The 19,929-nt window shown below is 40.8% G+C and overlaps 1 protein-coding gene across 2 annotated transcripts in view; it reads right to left on the bottom strand.

Annotated features, from left to right (window-relative positions):
- Positions 1-19,929, bottom strand: part of nkain2 (sodium/potassium transporting ATPase interacting 2) — a 102,439-nt gene that overhangs the window by 50,300 nt on the left and 32,210 nt on the right. For both annotated transcript variants that reach the window (XM_042503742.2, XM_088089622.1), the window contains exons 2-3: positions 5,204-5,341; positions 1,726-1,806 (exon numbers count right to left, since the gene is read on the bottom strand). In XM_042503742.2, the coding sequence (XP_042359676.1) occupies positions 1,726-1,806; positions 5,204-5,341 (219 nt within the window). The remainder of the gene's footprint in view (positions 1-1,725; positions 1,807-5,203; positions 5,342-19,929) is intronic.

The following is a 19,929-nucleotide window of genomic DNA, read 5'->3' as shown; positions in this document are numbered from 1 at the left end:
TAAATACAAATATTGTCTCCTGAACAGTTTTGTTGCAATCATTATTAATCTCATGTTGTAAAATATCTAATTTAACTTGTATTAGATTTTCTTTCCTTTTGTTGTAATTCTTTGTAAGTCTATTTTATTTTATTATTATATATCTCCTTTTAAAAAAATACAAACAAACTTCTTTTCAAATATTTGTATATAACTTTATATCTTACTTTGATATTACACACAGTATGTACATTGTATCTATCTTGTGCAGGTGAAGTAATGCAGGGGCAGGATCACGGGGATATTTGTAGAAGCTGGGAATCTGTTCTGTGGATGTATATTGATAATTTATTAAGTTATTTTTTATATTTATTTATTTCCTTTTTTTTCTGAATAATTTGTTCTAATTTTTGTGATTTAAACAGATAAAAACACAGAATAAAGCAATTTCACACAAAGCAACAATAAATTAAAATAAAATAAAATAAAATAGTGTATAAAATACTCTCCGTATTTAGATATAAATGGCTCATCCAAAGGTAAAAAAAATCAAAGATTCTTATTTTCAGGTAAATTTACGCTAAAGAAAACATACCTGTTATATTATATTCCATTTCCGACAGTAAATACCCCTAAATCCTGCACCCTGGACCTTTAATGTGACCTGCAACTTCACATAGTTTAAAAATGTTTAAGAGGTGTGAACAGATCCCCCTCTCGGACCTGCACAGCTGATCTTTCCTCCTCTCCAGTGTAACTGTGTCAGTAAGCAGTGTGTGGAAGTGGCCACTGACAGGGTCCTGCCCCTGTGATTATTGCAGCTGAAGTTAGACTAAAATGGCGCTGAAATTATGTGACCCTTCCTGTCAGAGGAGACAGGTAGAAAGCTGCTTCAGCAGTTTCAGTCGGGACATCGTTCCGCGGCCTATTATCATACAGGAAGGGGAGTTTGTGAGCTACACAAACACACCTTTCCCTGGTGACAGCAGAGTGATGCTACAGAGAGACACTTCCTTTACTTCACAAATGATCATGTGTGCTGATGCTGGCTCGCAGCGAGAATATCAAAAAGACAACAGTCTAGTTTCAGAGAGCGGTGATCTGTAACAGAGCGGGGTGAGTGAGTGGAGACAAAACTTTTGTATCACTCATGCTTCTGTCAGGGGATTCATCCCTGGATTTGTGCTAGTTTATGAGTGGCTGTTAGACGGGCTGCTGCAATATCGCAAAGCTCCAGTTTTTGACAAGCCAACCTCAGCAATCATCACAACCGCTATGTATGCATGAATATTTTTGTAATTGAAAGCACAGAACAGTTCAAATAATGTGCAAAAAAAAAATCAACTACTACCTAAAAATATCCAAAAGTAGTTTAAAATGAAAGAAAGTTTACATGATTTGAGAGGAATTTTTAAGTTCAAGAAACAGTTAGCGAGGACTAATGCAAAATATCATGGTGTTACAGTCAAAGGTGTTCATTCATGGGACGGCTATAGTGAGGAAATTTGTCTGGGATATGCTGAGAAAAGTATAAAAAACTGCCAGCGTTTTTCTTGCATCTGAATTTTGATATGAGATTCTGGAAACTTAAATATAAATGGGCCTTAGAAATTCATGCTAACTCCTGAAATCCTGCCTCATAAATACTTTCATACTGCCGCCTTTGTTCTGTCTTTGTTGTTACTCTGGACAGCAGAGTGTATTTGACAAGGATGCAGAAATAAATCCACAGAAAAGTTTTCTTACTCTGGACAGATCTCCAACCTCCAGGTAGAAACAGATGATGAAAACGTTCCAGGTCATCCACACGACCAGCCAGGCGGCGTACTGCAGAGAAAACAGGCGGAGGGAGAAGAAAGTGAGAGGCAGACAAGATCTGACAGGCCTTTGCTGGAGAATTAAAAAAGCATGTTCATATCTTGCATTCGGAGCGAGCTGGAGATGGAGAGAAAAGACAGAGGGAGGCTTCACTTTTGATGTTGTTAGGATGCGGAGAAACAAAAACAACGGCAAAGAGTGCAACCAATCACCTGAATCAAATCAGACAGGGAGAGAAAATAGAAGAACTGTGAGTGTGTGTGTGTGCGTGTGTGTGTGCGTGTGTGTGTGTGTGCGTGTGTAAAGAGGAGTTATAACAGGATAGAATGAATGATAGAAGTAAGGCAGAAATTATAAAACATGGCTCAAACTTTCATTCCCTTTCATTATCTGAATCTTCTCATTTAATTTTGTGTGTGTGTTTGTGTGTGTGTGTGTGTCTGTGTGTGTGTGTGCGTGTGTGTGCGTGCGCATTAGCGATGCACAGATTGCAGTTATATCTGCCAGCAATGCGGCTAATCCGCAGAATTAGGCGGGGCAGGTCATAAAAATTAGCATTCTGATTATTAGCGGATGGTTTGCCGGTGGGTGAAATAATAAATACCTGCAGCCATTTTAATTTTACCAAAAGGAAGAATTTTAACTTTAAAGGGGTAGTTCTGATTCTTTGAAGTGGGGTTGTATGAGGTACTTATCCATAGTCAGTGTATTACATATGGTAGATGTCAGTTGCCCAGTTTGGAGAAGCAGACAGGTGTACCAGCATAAGGTACTGCTGTGGACGGGGGAAGCAGCAAATCCTATTTTTACCACCTAAAACAAGTCCTGCTCAAAGAAATCAATATCAGTTTAAGTCTATATATCTATTTTTACAATGTTTAAAAAGGTGTCAGAGAACGAACATCTGGAACACACTACATGCGTGAGCAGCACGTGACGGCAACCTCGCTGAACTGCAGCGTGTTGCACGTTTGCGGTGTTCACACGAGCAGCGATCTTTCTGTAAGACTTCTGCAGGTCTGCCTGCTGTTATGAGTACTGTATTTCCACATTTATAAACACATACACATTCATTTAAGAAGCCGTGCAAGCTCCCGCATTGTCAACAACACGGCCTTGCAAATGTTTCACAATAAAATGCCATGTGTCAACAACTGATGGGATTCTGTGGACAGAGACTTTGTCAGAAGACTTTTGTTTTGAAACTGGATCAGGGAAGGTTGAGAAAAACAGATATATTTGTATTTCCTCCACTCTGTGACAGACTTTGAGACTGAAGTAAAAGGTGGTATAGAGTCAATGAAATTATCAAAACGCCACTTTCCTTGTCTGTTGCAGCCGACAACCGCGCACAGCACGCGGAAAAAATGGGCATGCAGCTGAGACGCACCTGAGCAGAGCTCATGCAGACAGTGTGGCTGCTCTAACTTTTTAACAAGGGCACTGAAGGAAACCCAACAGGTGCTGCGCCGCTCACACGCTGCTCACACAGGCGGTGTGTTCCAGGCCTAAAGTTATTGTGTCGCTCTCTTCAAAGCCAGATTAGACTGAGAAAAAAGTAATTTCACATCGCTGAGCACAGGAGCTACTGGTGTACTGCTGCCTGGTTGAGTTTCTTTTTGTATAAAGACCTTCACACACTCAGTCTGTTTTTTTCGGATGCATTTTTTAATCCATCAGTGCAGGAGGATTGGAGCCAAATTAACCATGGTGGTCTCTTCCTCTCCAAAACAAACAGACCGGGTACTTTAAAAGGTGAAAACACTCAATAAAGGCCTTTGCACATTGGGTTTGTTTTTTTGTATGCATATTTCTAATCTCTCATCTGGAAAAAAAACACAGTATAAGACATATTCGCTCCCTTGCTTCCCTCCACTGGAGGCAACTCCCTGTCTGTCTCCACTCTCTCTTGTATTTGGCACCACAGCTGCATGAAGGGGCTGAACTGTCCTCCCTCTCTGTCTCCACACTGTCTCTCTTTCTGTCTGTGTGACCTGACCTGTTAAAAGTGAGCCATCGGAGTTATGAAAAGATACTGTACGCCGCGTTCCTCTCCTGTCACTGATGTGTCTCGCTGGCACATTTTCTTCAATGATTCACGGTGAAACAACTCTCCAAAAGCTTTCGACTGATGCAAAAATGCAGAAAATCAAACTTGTTGCAAAAGCTATAATGATGGATGAAATTTTACTTCAGTGCAACATGTACCTGTACATACCATTTCATCACACTTTTTGATGATATTGAGTTTTTTTAAATACCTGCAGGGATCACCACAACTGAAACTATTTGTGTGTCCCCATTAAGAGAGATGCTGTTTGCATTTTTACATGAGAAACGGCGTAGCTTTATTGATTTTTTTAGCAGCTCAATATTTATTTCTGTTTTCTTTGTCAAGTTTATAGTAACAGTTTATAATTTTGCTCCTTAAACATCCTACGCTATTCGCTGTAGTGACACTGCTGTTAGAGGTTTACAATCACTAAAAGTGGCCTTTCTAATCATTTAAATTAAATCATTTAAGAAAACATACATCAATAAAATACATAATTAAAAAGAAACATAGCCTACAGCGACTGCTAGAGGATGAGTGAAAAGTCCATGTGGGTGCGGGTCTTGATATCGAGGAAATAATGAATTCGTGTGGGTGGCGGGCGAATGATTTATGCGCATACACGGACACGGATGACGTCACAGCCGATCTGCGCATCACCAGTGCACGTGAAGGTCTCTGAGAGGTTGTCAGCGGCGTGTATTGCGATGTGTGGGAGGGCCGTGTGGAGGCCCTGCAGCTGCTGTGGGAACTTCTGAAAGTTTTTTCTGACATTTGGATTATTTTATCGACAGCTGCCAGAAACAAGAGAAACAAAGAAATTCCGCTCGGTAAGTTATTCCTCCTCCCACTCACATCGGTGTTATAACCTGTTATATAGTATATAAATAATTATCAAATTTGCATTGTCTTGCTTCAGTCTTGGATCCAGCGGCAGGAATTTATTTCAATAATTAATGAAAACGGGGCCATATTTGTTGTTATATAAATGCAGCTTTGCTATTTTACAGCGCGTTCTTTAGGTATGAACTTAAGAGAGACAATCAGTTGTTTAACACATTATTTCTAACACTGCTGTGTACACATTGCGCAGTTAAAAGGCTATGATATGATTTTCATGGATGGCAGAGCTACGAAACCTTGAAAACTTCCAGTGAGACAGAAAATAAAAACCTTTAAACTGTCACTCCAATCCAATATTATTCAGCCCTCGTTATGCGATGTAGAGAGCTGAGCAAAGGCTAATGAGGGGCTGTTGCTAAATCTAGGGCAAAGGATATGTAAAATGGATGTTTCAAAAGTTTGTGTGTGTGTGCATATGTGTATGTGTGTGCGTGTGTGTGTAAAACCCACCCCGGTGACATATCTCGGTCTGAATTGGATGGTGCCAAACAGGCCCAGGATGACGACGATGATGTGGAGGAAGTTGGTCAGGATGGGAGCCCACTGGTAGCCCAGGAAGTCTATAACCTGTCGCTCCAACACGCTGACCTGAGAGGAAGAAGAGGAGGAGGAGGCAGAAGAGATTAGTGGTGAGAAAAAAACAAAACAAATCAACAACAGTTGTTGCTACTGACAGTAAGAAACCCTGCAGAAAATGTTAACAGATATCTATGCATTACTGTATTACTGTTAGGCTCCCAAGACTGTGTGTGTGTGTGTGTGTGTGTGTGTGTGTGTGTGTGTGTGCTGTAGGTTTATTATCATTCAGTCACTGGAGCCTCATGCAGAGATAGTTAATGAAGTCAGCACAGCGTATGATACGGCACTGCTAAATATATTAACACACACACAGCGAGACAGAGAGACACGAGGAGGCAGAGGAAGCGGGAGACAAAGGAGATGGTGCATTAAGAAAAGAAAGAGAGAAAGAAAAAGAAAGAAAGACAGAAAGAGAGATCATTATTAGCTTAAATTATCGCAAAAAGAGGCTATTTACAGTTCAAGGAAGAAAGAGCGAATGAGAAAAGAATGAACGAATGAAAGAAGGAAAGACCGGACGAAAAGAAAGAATGAAGAAACAAACGAAAAAATGAAATAAGGGATGCATAAGATAAAGAAAAAACAAACTCACAAAAGACCAAACAAAAGAATAAAAGAAAGACAAAATGAGAGTAAGAAAGAAACAGAGGAAAAAACGAAAGCAAGAAAAAAATGTGCAAAATACAGAAAAAATGAAAGAAAGAACAAACAAAACAAAGAACGAAAGAAAGCAAGAAAGAACAAACAAAGTAATGAAAGAAAGAACACATAGATTGAAGAAAGAAAGAATAAGCAAAAGATAAAGAATAAACAAAGGAATGAAAAAATGAAAGCGCACACAAAATGAACCAAAGAAAAAAGAAAAGAAAGACTGAATCAAAGCAAGAAAGAATGAATAAAATAATGAAGGAAAGAAAAAAACAAAAGAAATAATCAAAGAAGGAGCACACAAAATATAGACAGAATGAATGAAAGAATGACCAACAAAAAAGCAAGAATGAACAAAAAAGGAAGAACGAATGAAAGAATGAAAGACCACACGCAAGAAAGAATGAAAAAATGCACGAGATTTAGAAAGAATGAATGATAAATGAATGGTTTAAAGAAAGACAATGAAAAAACAAATAAACAAACAAAACAAATAATGAAAGAAAGAATGCGACAGAACGAAGGAAGGAAAGAGAAACCACTATTATCTTCATTTAGCCCAAAAAGAGACTAATATTTACAGTTCTGCACTCAGCTATGTAAGTGTTTAAACACCAACAGCTTACATATCAAATAAAAGGCTTTGTTTTCCTTTCTGTTATTCTCACTCTCCACGCATGCACACACGCACACACGCGCACACACACACACACACACACACACACACACACACACACACACACACACACACACACACACACACACACACACTTCTGGATGGCTGAGTTTAGAGTGCCCTAATGTGAGACCATATGGCAACACTACAGCCTTTCACAGCCAAATAGCAGGTTAACACACACACACACACACACACACACACACACACGCTGTATGACACACACACACACACACACGTTCACTGTAACCTTGTGTAAACTACATCTAAACAACATTAGATCAAACTATGAGAATGTTTATTGGATGCGAGAGTTACAAGAAGATGAGGGTGTATGAATGAGTGTGTGGTGCGCTGACATTTGTGCATCCACCTGCGTGTGTGTGTGTGTGTGTGTGTCTGTGCGTGTTCATGTCAGGGCAGGTCTGCTGTGCTTGCACTTGACAGCACCTGCTGTTATTGGACACACTGGGCTCAGCTGGCACCACAATGTGTGAGAGTTTGTGTGTTAGTGTGTCTGTGTGTGTGTGTGTGTGTGTGGGGGGGGGGGCGCATTGTGTGTCTTTGTGTCCCTGCCTTTATGTGAGGGACGGGATCCGTCTCTCTGTCTTTTTGTGTCTTTGTGTATCGACTTCATTTTATTATGTAAAAATGTGTCCTCCCATTGACAATTATGTAGTGCTGCAATTGTGCCTCTCTCTCACACACACGCGCACACGCACACGCACACACACACACACACACACACACACACACACACACACACACACACACACACACACACACACACACACACACACACACACACGCTGAGGCCATTATAAGAAGTCAGAGGCCTCCCAGCCCATTACTGAGGCCCCTGGGGGCCCCTCTTTCATCACCAATAATATAAACAGTCTTCACTCCAGCTGGGACGCACTCACGCTCCCCAAAAAGTGCACAATAAATCACACACAAACACGGTGTGGCAGAGAATATTTGATTGGAGGATAAAGAATTTGTTTGCACACAAAAGGCAACAACCGTATCGATTTCTCCTGGTTATAACTACACACGTCCTTAATGGTCAGTCGGCAAAACTAATCTGTTTTTGTAACTGGTGTTTATTGTTCTATCCTGAGTAATAAAGATGTAATATTCAAAAGCAGACCATCTGTTCATTGGCGCCGCACTCATCTTTTGATGTGAAACTCTCATTACATGGCTCAGCTGCAAAACAACTAACTTCAGCAGCTGCCCCGGTACATCACTCTTTGTAATTAAGTCACTGACTTCTCCTGACAGACAAAAGACAAAGCATGCATGCAGCCTCCCTCTGCCATAATCCCAGCATCCTTTGCATGTGTCAAATGACAGGAGCTTCAGATAAGGTGTGAAGTCGCCTCGGCCTTTCAACAGCTATGACTCCGGGGAGAGAAAGATGGGGAGCTGCAGACAGCGTATAGTTGCTAGCAGCAGCTATGTTAGCAGATATGCCAGTTTTGTGATATGTGCAGCTGATGAAAGCGCCGGCGCCTGTACAGGTGGAGCTTCAAGCTGGCTAGCCGGGTCCTTTGGGATCTGCTGCGACAGGCTTTGATGCTGCCAACAGAGATGTTCCTTTCAGTTCTGCTGCTCAAAGCGCGAAGCGAAGGCGTGTACTCATTCAGACTGTTTATCTGGGAACAGTAACACGGTACATCCACCTGTGGACACGGCACATTAGTCTCAATATGTGTTGGTTTTTCAATTATTTGGAGTTGCAAGTATCGATTCAGGAGTTTTATCCTCTCTTTAATGAACACCCACAAAATAATCATTTATATATCGAACTCGAGCTCATATGGACGCAGCCCTTTGCAGCAGTCAGGGCTCATTTCTGGCTCACAGCCTTTTTCTGCATGTCATCTCCCAACATTACTGCCTCTATTCAGCTGCACTATCAATAATAATAATATTTCTAAAAGCAAACTCAAGCCCTAATTTTTAGTTTGGCTTTTAATTGAACTTTAAGCATTTATTTATTGACTATTTATTTATACTATATTTATGTATTTTACTAGATGGTACATTGTTTTATTATTTTTAACATTTTTATGTATTATTATTTGTGCCATTATCCTTTCATTCACATTTTATCTACTATTTAGAGTATTTTATTTATGTATTTATTGTAAATATTATAAATATTTTCTTATATCTTTTTATCTATATTTTTTTTCCCGCCTCTGGTGTTTCCTCACATATGGTAGCATTTCCCTCAGTTCCTGGTTTTAAAGAGTACTTTTATTTTAATCAGGAAGTGACTGATTCCTGATGAAGGCTGGAAGCCGAAACGCATCAAAATAGTAATTGTTTTTAATCATGTTCTATTTTTAGAACCTGCCGATGCAATAAAGGCATTTTAACTTTTTTCCTAAGGATGAGTGCTTTAGTCCCTTCCTGTTTTTTTCCAAATGCTTATTATGAATTGAAACTTGAAGGCACGTTTTTACTAAAAGTATGTGTAAAAAATCTAACGGGCAGTCTTGAAGGACGCAGCAAGCACAGAGGAGATTCTCTGTCTGGCTGTAGATATACACATGTACACAGCATGATAACCATCAATTTTCATACCACAATAAACCTTAAAACCAGCTGACCGCTACAACCCTAAAGTCAGTTAAACTGGTTTTTAAACAAGCGTGAATCACTGAAACCACAAGTGGTCCTTGAGCAAACCCATGCGCACAAAATGTGAGGGTGATTAGTCCAAGAGTTTGCAAGATTAGCTGCAGACAGACACACATGCACACATGACCAATTGCATGATCCCTGGTGGAGATAACAAGCACTGACAAGTCTGTTATGAATATATTAATGTGTCTATGAAAACACGTACAGTACAATAGCTCTCTGTGTGTGCATGTTTCATAAAACAAAGAAAAAAAAGTTAATATGCTGCTGCCGTCTGTCAATCTGTCTAATGCCGGCACAAAACCCCTCAGGGACCGAGAATGTTTATTCCACCTACTGTTTTATTAGCACAGAGCTCTTGTTAGCACGAGTTTCCCCAAATGCAGTAGTAGCTACAGTGCATCCATCACTGTCCTGTTGTCCACACTCACTTTTAAAAAGTCTCCACCTCGTATAATCCAGCCAAAATTTGTAGTGGCACTGAAACATTTTAAAGACGAAGCAAACCGACATGCGCACACAGGCGGAGAGCTGAAGTGATCGAGAAAGACATTCAAACACTTTGGGAATAGATCGGCAGCAGAAAGACAAGGGTGATGAAAGGGACAGCGGAGACAGGCAGAGGAGACAACAGGGAGAATGAGTCTTCAGTGAGTTTGGGAATAAGTTTGGTCTATTTGATAATGAATGATAGAACGATATCAAAGAATTATTATGGCTCCAGACAGGGAGACAGCTGCACTGTGTGACCATTATGAGACACTGCAGAGGGATGAAAGTGTCTTTTTATCTTAAACAGAAGTAGAGAAGAGAGAGACCGAGACGGTGAGGGACAGAGACAGGCTGAGAGATCTGATGAGAGGGGCCTGAAGAGACGGAGGGGTGATTAAGATCCGACGGTCACTGAGGACGGAGAAAGAGATGAGAGCGAGGGTGAGGATGTCTCATCTTTTCATCGTCCCTCTCTTCCTCCCTCCTTACCTTCTCCCCTCTCCCGCCCACTCGTTCTTCTCTCTGCTAATTTCCTTCTTCTTTCCTGTTCTCCTCATCACCCCCTGCACTCTTTCCTCTCCTACATATTTAATACGCATTCATCTGTTACCAGATCTGTTGTGTCATAAAACAGCAAATTACCTCACCTCCCTCTTTGTTCCTCCATTGCTCCATCTCTTTCCTCCATTGTCTTCCCTTCTTCTCCCTCAGTTCAGTTCAATGCAATAGGCTTTTATGGCAGGACATTTGACATGCGCTGCCAAAGCACAATTACACTTAATACACATTGAATAAAATGAAACAGATCACCTAAATAGGTATTTAAACTATTCAAGGAAATATAAAAATATATATGTATTTATGCAGTACTTATACATACATATCTTGTCTTATAGATGTTTATCTTCAAACAAATTTTGCAAGTGTGTGTGTGCGTTATATATGTATATATATCCGCTTAATATATGTGTATGTATGCATATATGTATCTATCTATCTATATATATGATTAAAAATTCATAGATTAGAGAGTAAACTAGAAATGCCGCCACATGGTTGTACTTTTACATCCATGTCTGTGAAAACACTAATGTTTTAAACACAGATCTATTGTATCGTTAGTTTTAAGATGGACACCAAGGCTCTTGAGTTATGGCCAAAAACATGTTTTATGAGACCTTTTCTAATCAGTTCATTCTTGAGTCCAAGTGGCAGTTTGTGCCAAAATTAGGGAAACTCCTTCAAGTCCATCTTCAGATATTGCATTCATTAAAAAAAAGGGGCGAATTCAAGGTCATGGTGACCTTGATCTTTGGACACCAAATTCTAATCAGCTCATTATCAAGTCCAAGTGAATGTTTTGGTCAAATTTGAGAAAATTCCAAGGTGTTCTTGAGATATAATATTCACAAGACTGTGATTAATGCAAGGTCACTGTGACCTTTGACCGCCAACATCTTATCACCCCATCCTCAACATTTATGCAAAATTTGAAGAAATTTTCTCAAGATGTTCCTGAGATATCGCATTCACAAGAATGAGACTGATGAGGTGATAGTGACTTTGACCTTTGACCTATGACCAGCAAAATCTAATAAGCTCATTGTTGAATCCAAGTGAATGTTTGTGCAAAATTTGAAAAAAAAAATCTCTCAAGATGTTGCTGAGATATCAGTCTCACAAGAATGTGCCAGAAAACATAATGCCCCAGGCCTTGGCTATTGCTGGTGCGGAGGCATAAAAACAGACAAACAAACAAACAAACCCCCCTAAAACCCATATAATAGAGTAAATAGAGTAAATAAACTGAGTGTGAGCTGTGAGGAGATGAATTCCAGCTGTTATGTGTTGGTTGTCTCTTAGGCTGTGACCTGCACATACACACATATCTTGCTCCTTCTGCGGCTCTGAAACTATTTTCTCCAAGTAGATGCTGCATTTTAATCTGGTCAGAGAGTGTATCAAAAAATTGGAGTTAATGTTGATTTTTTGTAAATAACTTTGCTCTAATATCTTTATATGCGCCACATTGTAGCAGGAAATGTTGCTCTGTCTCCACCTCTCTCTCTCTGTCGTCTTCATCTCCATCTTCTCCTCATGCAGCATTTCCCTCTCTAGCTCTCCTTCCTTCCCCTCCCTGTTATCTTTCTCTCGCTCGACCTCCCTCCTTCCTCTTCCTTCCCTTCCCTTGTTCCCTCGGCGCTTTTGGCTGAGAGTTTTCGCTTGGTTCTGTGACCTTTAAAAAACTGCTGATCAAATTCTGCTGCTCATCCCATTATAGACGATGGAGAGGGGAGGGGGAGAGAGGAAGGGATGCAGAGGAGGTCAGACGGGGTAGGACAAGATAGATAGCGAGAAGAAGGAGCGATGGGAGAGGAGAGGAGGTAGGGAAAGTGAGAGTAAGAAAAAAAAAGGCAGAGGAAGTGAGAAAACGTCCAACAAACGCTCTATGAGTCAGACAGGGAGCATCACGACCGAGTAGCGACTAATCAGAGACGCATCGAGGGAAACACATGGCCCTTTTCTTCCTGCTCATTCATTCTGAAACCATAATTTTTTTCCCCGTGCTTCTGTATTCCTCGTAAACTTTATTCTCCTAATAAAACTCAGAAGCGATCGTGGTTTACTGTTAACTTAATTAAGGCCGCCTGCCTGCGCCGTATCCCACTGTGTACAGCAAAAGCAATCTGCTATCGATTCGGTTCACACAACGATCAATTCATCTCCATTGGAGGCTATTAGGGACCATTTGTGGCTACTTAGGGCTCGGAGAGAGAGAGGGGAAGACGGCAGGGAAGATATGGTGAGCTAAGTGAAAGGAGGAGAAAAAGATAGAGAAGAAGAAGGGAGAGTAAATGGTGGAGAAGGGAAAAGAGAGAGAAGCAGGGCGGAGATGGAAAAAGACAACGATGATCATAGGTGGAAACCTTTCCATTATATATCCAATTTCCCCACTCAGGCCCACTCATTGTCATCACAACTGTTCAATCATATCCATAATAGCCATAAAGTCCTCAGTCAGTCGGCTATAGATAGACGCACGCAACTCCAACAAAGAGTCCCACTTAACATTACAGGATGGCCATCAGGCTGGTTTCTTAAGGCTGTGGTCATAAACTTTAACAGTGGTAACACACCTTTGACTCATACAGCTGGAGTCAGATGCATAAAACTCTGTAAATTCATGACTAAAACTGTGTGTATGCACAAAGGCAGAAATATGCATACACATTTGATAAATCTCCATCATTGTGGTGCTGGGCGCACAGGCACAAGCCCCATTTCCACACCCAAAGTTCACTATAAATGCAAGTAGAAACGCCCTTAAACATGCTTTTCTATACTGACACGTGGCCTTTCACCATAATGACACCTGTCAGTAGCTGTGTTTACTTGACACTTTTTTTCAGAAGGATCAATGATTCATGGCTCTTTTGTGGAAACTAACTTCAAAAATGCTCCACATGATGAAATGAAACAATCACTAACAAGGAGATGAATGTAAATTAAGAAAATACTAAAATGTATCACATTTCATAGCTGTTTTCCCCTTCGTCCAGTCTCCATGCTAAGCTAAGCAAACTGGCTGCTGGCTGCAGCCTTTAAAGAAAGGATGAGATAAGTATTGATCTTCTCATCTAACTCTTCACCAGAAAGCATATAATCACATTTCCCAAAATGTATAAGCTCAAAAAACTAGAATTTCCAAAGTTTGGGAACTCCTGAGCAGAGGACCTGCAGTAGATCTGTCATAAAGTCAGGTGTGTGACAGTAGTGTAGTCAGGACACATCAGTCTTAAGTGTAGCAGTATTCCTCTGCTATGAAATCACTAACTAAATAACTGAACTGGTTATCTCAAGAAGTCAGGAGTTGCATGGTATGTCAAAATGTGTGGACGGTAGAAGCCAAAAGCACCTCTGTTCATTGGAAGAGGTTCAATACTTCAGGCAGCTTCAGCACCAAAGGTCAAATGGCATCATTCTGACCTTCCCGAAAAAAATCACTAGCATTTTACAGCTCCACAGTCTGTTTTCAAAACTCAGTATGAATGTGGCCAAAGCACACCACTGAAATTCAAAATTAGGAAATAATTGCAAAATTGCAGTACACTGCCTGAGCGGTCAAACATGACTCAACACTTGTCACAGCTCATAGATCCCTGTCCAGATGACACATATTTGGTTAATCTTTTTTGCACTTTTGTCAGCCTGTCATGTCAATTTTTATATGTCTGCCTGCTGTGGCTGTCAAAAGATGGAAACAGAGGATTGTGACAGTGTTAGCCAGTTAGCAACACACTGTAAGTACCCTGATGTGTCATGTGGAACCACCGAGAAGGATCAAGATGGCAGTGTGTTAATGAAAGCTGTGCTACAGAGGAGCACTCGCAGGCTGTCATTATGGTCACTCATCTCCATGCTACAGTTCTAGACAGGTTAGTTAGGACTGTGATGAGCAACTGCTGGCCCACAGGCAAAAATCCAGTTTTTCGCCTAATTTACAATTATAAGACCGAGCACCTGAACAAATTGTATCTGCAATTTAAGTCTCACGGATGTCCGACATACTTTAATGGAATGTCATCGGAAAGACAGACAGATAGACCTTACATAAATCTTTCTGCTACCTAACCAGAAATGCCACAGAGGGAATGATCTTGTTTTTCTGTGTATGCTTCTCTTCTTCCTGTCCTTTTTTTTATTCTCAGCTTGGAATGTCACTGACAAAGTGCTTCAATGCTGCAATACATTCAGCTTCTTGCTCACTAGAAACAAGTATCAGAGCGCCACATGCCGAGAGGTTGTTTCAGCCCGGTGGTCGGGATGAAGATGTTTCTAGGTAGACAACATGATTTCACCTATTAACTAAATGGGCTGTGCTGTTTTCGGACCATTGACTTAAAAGATGATGCTGCCAGAGGTTCCATATTACACTGAAACAACCTATTGTATGCTGATAACGTTTGCATTTCTACCACCTTCCGGCACTTTGGATAAAAGCCATTAACTAAATGGTATTCCTTATGTATTGCTGGTCCCATCATGTTTGTTGAAGACCATTGGGTTTTGAAGGTCATCAAGATAAATGTTCCTTTGTCTGATGATAAAGAAGGTAAGACTTGAAACACAATAACTGCCATTAATGCGCCAATAATGCACCATTTTGCCTGCGTTCCCTTTCTATTTGCCCCTCTTCCCGCTGTCTCTCGCCACAAGCCCTGCAGATCCATTTCACATCTCCTTGTGAATTAACTGGAATGATTAATATTCTTAGGAAATATTTTTTTATGTAAACGTGGCATTTAAATGTCAGAAACACCGGCTAATCAGCTTGGTATTTCAACAGATCTTCCCTCTCTGTCTGTGACTGTCCACCCCTCCGTCTCCATCTATTCCTGCCGTTGCTCTTTTGTTTTCTGTCAGCTGGGTGCTGCTCTCTCTTTGCCTGGAAACGACAATGAAAAAAATAGTCTGGCTTGAAATCCTGTTAATGTTCATCTATTTTCTATTCTTTCTTTCTTGAACTGACCAGATGTCGCTTTTGACTGATATTGGACAGAGGGATATTTGAACTGAATGACAGGTGACAAAGATAGTGATTTGGACTTGAAATTTGGGTCAGGAAATATAAACTCTGATGATACTGCAGCTATTTTGTCAAAAGAGGATAAAAGATCTAAAAGGTCTTTGGTTGTATTTCTGGAGACAGTCCTGAAATTTCAGGCATTCAGAAAGCCTGTGTTGCTAAGAGACGTGTTGTTAACTCCCATGGTGCACTGCTGTCTAACTAACCCTGTAGCCTACGAACATTGATGCAAGAACCCCCCCCCCACTGCTTACAGCTAAATGACTCAATGCGTTTTTGCATTTTTGTTTGTGACAAGTTTGTCAATCGCAGTATTGGTTATTAAAGTAAAAGAGTGACCCAAGGATGATGTGTTTCTGTGGGCTGACGTGAAAGTTTGCTTCGCCTTGGTTCCCTCGTCAAAAAGCCTATGGGATTTTTTTTCATTGGATTTCAGACTGTTGCAGATAGTAAGCTCTGTTACAAACAAACTTTTATAATACTTACAAGTTTTGCACACCAAGATTGTCTCAACAAATGAACAAAACTTTTGTGATTTTTGAAGCCTTAATGCAATTGCCAAACATAAAAAGCTAACATTGGGCTATAAACGAATTACATCACAGTTGCATGACTTAACGTCACCCCCACAAAAAGGCTGTAAAGCCATGTTTGGCCTGATGAGGTCATAGCATCATTTAGCCGCTTGTTAGCAACCACATCTTTTAAGACACCTCAAAGCTTCAAAATTCCCATCCAAGGGGCTGGGTATCAGTACTCAGTATCCTTTAAGGTATCAACTGGAACAACTCGTTACCAAGTGATATTGAAACATCTCCAGTCAAGAAACAACATCGAACGTCCAGCGTGTTAAACACAGTTACAAGCCGATTAATGTCTGTATGGCAGTTGGAATTCAAGCTACATATTCAGGATCTTTTATTGTGCCCACCCAACAATGTAGCAATGTTGTCAGTCGTGACAAAAAATTCACTCTCACTGCAGAACATTAATGTAGGAGTTGCTTAAACTTTAATTACCCATTTTGATACCTAACATTTTGAGCAAAACATCCACTTCTTTGACTTTAAAATGCATCATAAAAGACACCCAAATAACAACAGTCACATTTATTCATCCAAGCAGATTAGCTGGAGCTTGTCAAAACAGATCTAACCTTAAACTCTGAGGCACAGTTGATGGCTTGTCCCCATCCCAAAATACAGACCGAGCGAAGGTTATTTATAGCATCTGAATGGTGCACACACAACAATACACCCACGTACATTCAAGTCTCCAAAACCCAAATACACACAATTAAGCACGCACACAAAACAAAAGCCAGATGCCATGGATACATAGATCCACACAGAGCTGGAGGACGCTCTCTTTCCACAGACTATCAATCAGATATCATTACACTGTCTCAACAAGAACATGTGTGTGTTTGAGTGTGCATGACAGTGTGTGTGTTGGACTGTGTGTGTGCCCTGCGCTAATGCTGAGCTGAATGTGTCATTAGTAATAATTGCAGGTTGCATCAGACGCTCTTTAGAGTTATTTACCACTGATTGACCGCCTGATTACCATTAATATCATACACATCATCAGATTCCTTTGCTTTTCCACCTGTTCTTCTCTTTCTCTGTCTCCCTCGTTTGGTGTCTAACTCTGCCTTTCTAATCGAACTATCAAATTTATCGTCTTTGATGGGAAGCTTGTCCATCTGTTTGTCCTCCCTGCTGCTGCCTTTGAAAGCCTTCTCCTCCTCTGTCTGTCTGTCAGATTGCCTTTTTTTGCCGTCTGATCCGGCCTGACCAAAGAAGCGCTGACATTATCACAGGCAGGCAGAACGTGTGAAATGCTTGGATTTGTCTCAATATGTTTTATCTGCTCTGCCACTTTGATCTTAACTGGACTGATTTTGACGAAAGCACATTAGAGTGCAGAAGACAACTGGGCTGGACGGCTATCGCTTGGGTTAGATAACCCGTTCAAAAATTTAGGAAAGAAGGGTTCTTTAAATTTCAAATTGAAGTTCGGATGCATTATTAAAAAACTCTGTGATGGATTTTTGAGCTGTTCGGGGTAAAAACATTGTCATACCCCTTGATTGTCCATTCAAGAATTTGCAGAGAACTGTATAGCTGCAGTGTTTTCAAACAGATGTCAGGAGTTATACAATTTCTGTAAACGTGTTTGTTCTCTTGCTTTTAGTCCCCTGGCTCCTTGATGGTTCGGACTCCTCTGCTTATTGCCTGTTTCTTTATCTTTCAACCCTCCCAGTGGCTCTCCCGTTCTCTCTTCTCACAGTTTTTTTTCCTTCTCCTTTATGAAAAACCTCTCTCCTCTGTCTTGCTTTTTGCATGGCAGTTTTTCTTTACCCTTCTCTCCCACATTATTTCTTTTTCTCCTATACTTTTATGAGCCTTTCTCTCCCTCTTCCCTTCTTGCCTCTGCTTCCATTATCTCTCCTTCCTCGTCTATCCTCCTCTCACCCCACGCCTCCGTCCTTCCCTCCCTCTCTTAATCGGCTTCTGTGTTACTATTCACCACACACACACACACACACACACACACACACACACACACACTGTAGCATCCCTCCTCAGTCAGTTTGTAAATGAATTATCAGCCCACCAGTGGTTTTCCATTCGTACACTCTTATATCTTAATGGCCGATCTATGCAGGCAATGCTTTTATGAGGATAAAATGTGTGTGTGTGTGTGAGTGTGTGTGTGTTTGTGTGTGTGTGTGTCCACTGGTTAGAGCGAGGGGGGTTCAACTGCTGCATGATAAATAGGAAGTATTAGGAGGCACCTCTATAGCACCCAGGGGCTCTCGTTGTGTGTGTGTAAGCAGTGTGTGCTCGCTCATGTCTGCATGTTTAAAAGTGTGCGGTTGATTGCGCGAGCCCTGGTTTTGTCAGACTTTTAGGTGTGCAATAACAGTGTAATGGTCGTGCACGTGGTGTGTTTTTAGTATTTTAAGTGTGTGTGTGTGTGTGTGTGTGTGTGTGCACGTGTGTGTGAGAGGAGTAGCGGGATATGTAGAGTGGAAATGACACCAGACAAACCCACAGATGGATGCCCAGCGGGCTAAGAAACATTAAGGCTGCACTAACACATTAACACACACACACACACACACACACACACACACACATACACACACATTCATTAATACACACACACAATGGTAAGTAGATATTGGCCTCTCCCTCTCTCTGAATAACCTCATGAGAGCCGAATGAAATCAGGCACATCATTGGTGGTTGTGGCGCGTGTCCGTGTCTATAAACACGTGCACAAGAGAGGAATACAAGTGAGTGTGTGTGGCGTAATTTTTGGGAGAAAGATTGGGAAATTCTGGGGCGATACCGATATTGACTATGGGGGCCAGGGAGTCCCTATGTAGGGACTGTAACTAGTGAATCATTTCATTGTTGATTAATCTGAAGGTTAATTTTTCGATTCAAGGTGCTGTCTGTAACTCCGGAGAAAGATTGTTGATTGGCTCATTTCCAGGTTGTCAAACACTAACGCTTTGGGTTTGTAGTTGGTTCAAACTACCACCGCAAAGCGTCGGTATTTGGCCACCAGAGAATGAGACTGAGAATAAGAAACGATCAGCTATCTTCTCCAGAGTTAACAAAAAGCACTTTTAACTCAATAGTTGTTTTTTCTATATCAGGGGTAGGCAATCTGCAGCTCTGGAGCCACATGCAACTCTTTAGCCTCTCTCCAGTGGCTCCCTGTGGCTTTGCCGAAAAATAATATGGAAATGACTGGCTTTTTTTTTCTATTTATTTTACTTAAAAAAATATATATATATTTTGTCAACTTAAATGTGTGTCATATGTCTATAGTTGGAGCCATGAATACCAAATAAGTTGAAAAGCATGTTCATGTCTCAATCTGCTGGTGGGCCATCATGATAAGAGTACGTATATTATGCTGCTAATTTCACTACAGAAGAGACCAAAAAGAAACTTGCATTATTAAAAAAAAACAGAACTTAACTGTCTTAAAAGATCCAGAGTTGTCTATCCTTTAAGCCAGCATCATGGGCAGCATGCGTGTTACGTTTTGACAGTGTGTTATGTGTGCGATACACTGCGGGAGATTTAAGAAGTAGCTGGCAGCAGTTGGCAGCTTACTCAAAGAAGAAGAGCAATGGCTGAAAATGTCCACAAATTGGGAAAACAGTAGAGGACAGGATTATTTTGATGTGAAAACATCTACAAGTTTCTCCTTCAAACAGCTACATTTATTCAAGTTTTTTACCAAAAACGAACTTTTACAAGATGAAATTGAACACATGAGGAGAAAGTTATAAATAACCTTCGACAAATTGTCATTTTTACTGAACAGGGCTTGAACGCATCGTAATGTGACTCAACGCTACCTAACGCTATCTAGCTCTCCTTTTGCTGATGTCAACACAGATTTGTTGTTCACAATGTAGCATAACCAGTGAAGCAATGGGGTGCATCCCTTGACAAGTCGACAGTGAGTTTACTTTCTGGGGAAGATCTCTGTTTGTCCCAAAAACGTTTT

Source organism: Plectropomus leopardus, chromosome 16 (assembly GCF_026936395.1).
Source record: "Plectropomus leopardus strain MGB_pleo_1.0 chromosome 16, ASM2693639v1, whole genome shotgun sequence".
In the NCBI taxonomy this organism is placed as follows: Eukaryota; Metazoa; Chordata; class Actinopteri; order Perciformes; family Serranidae; genus Plectropomus; species Plectropomus leopardus.
Note: the sequence above shows the minus strand (reverse complement) of the source record. Positions and strands in the feature narration are given on the sequence as shown.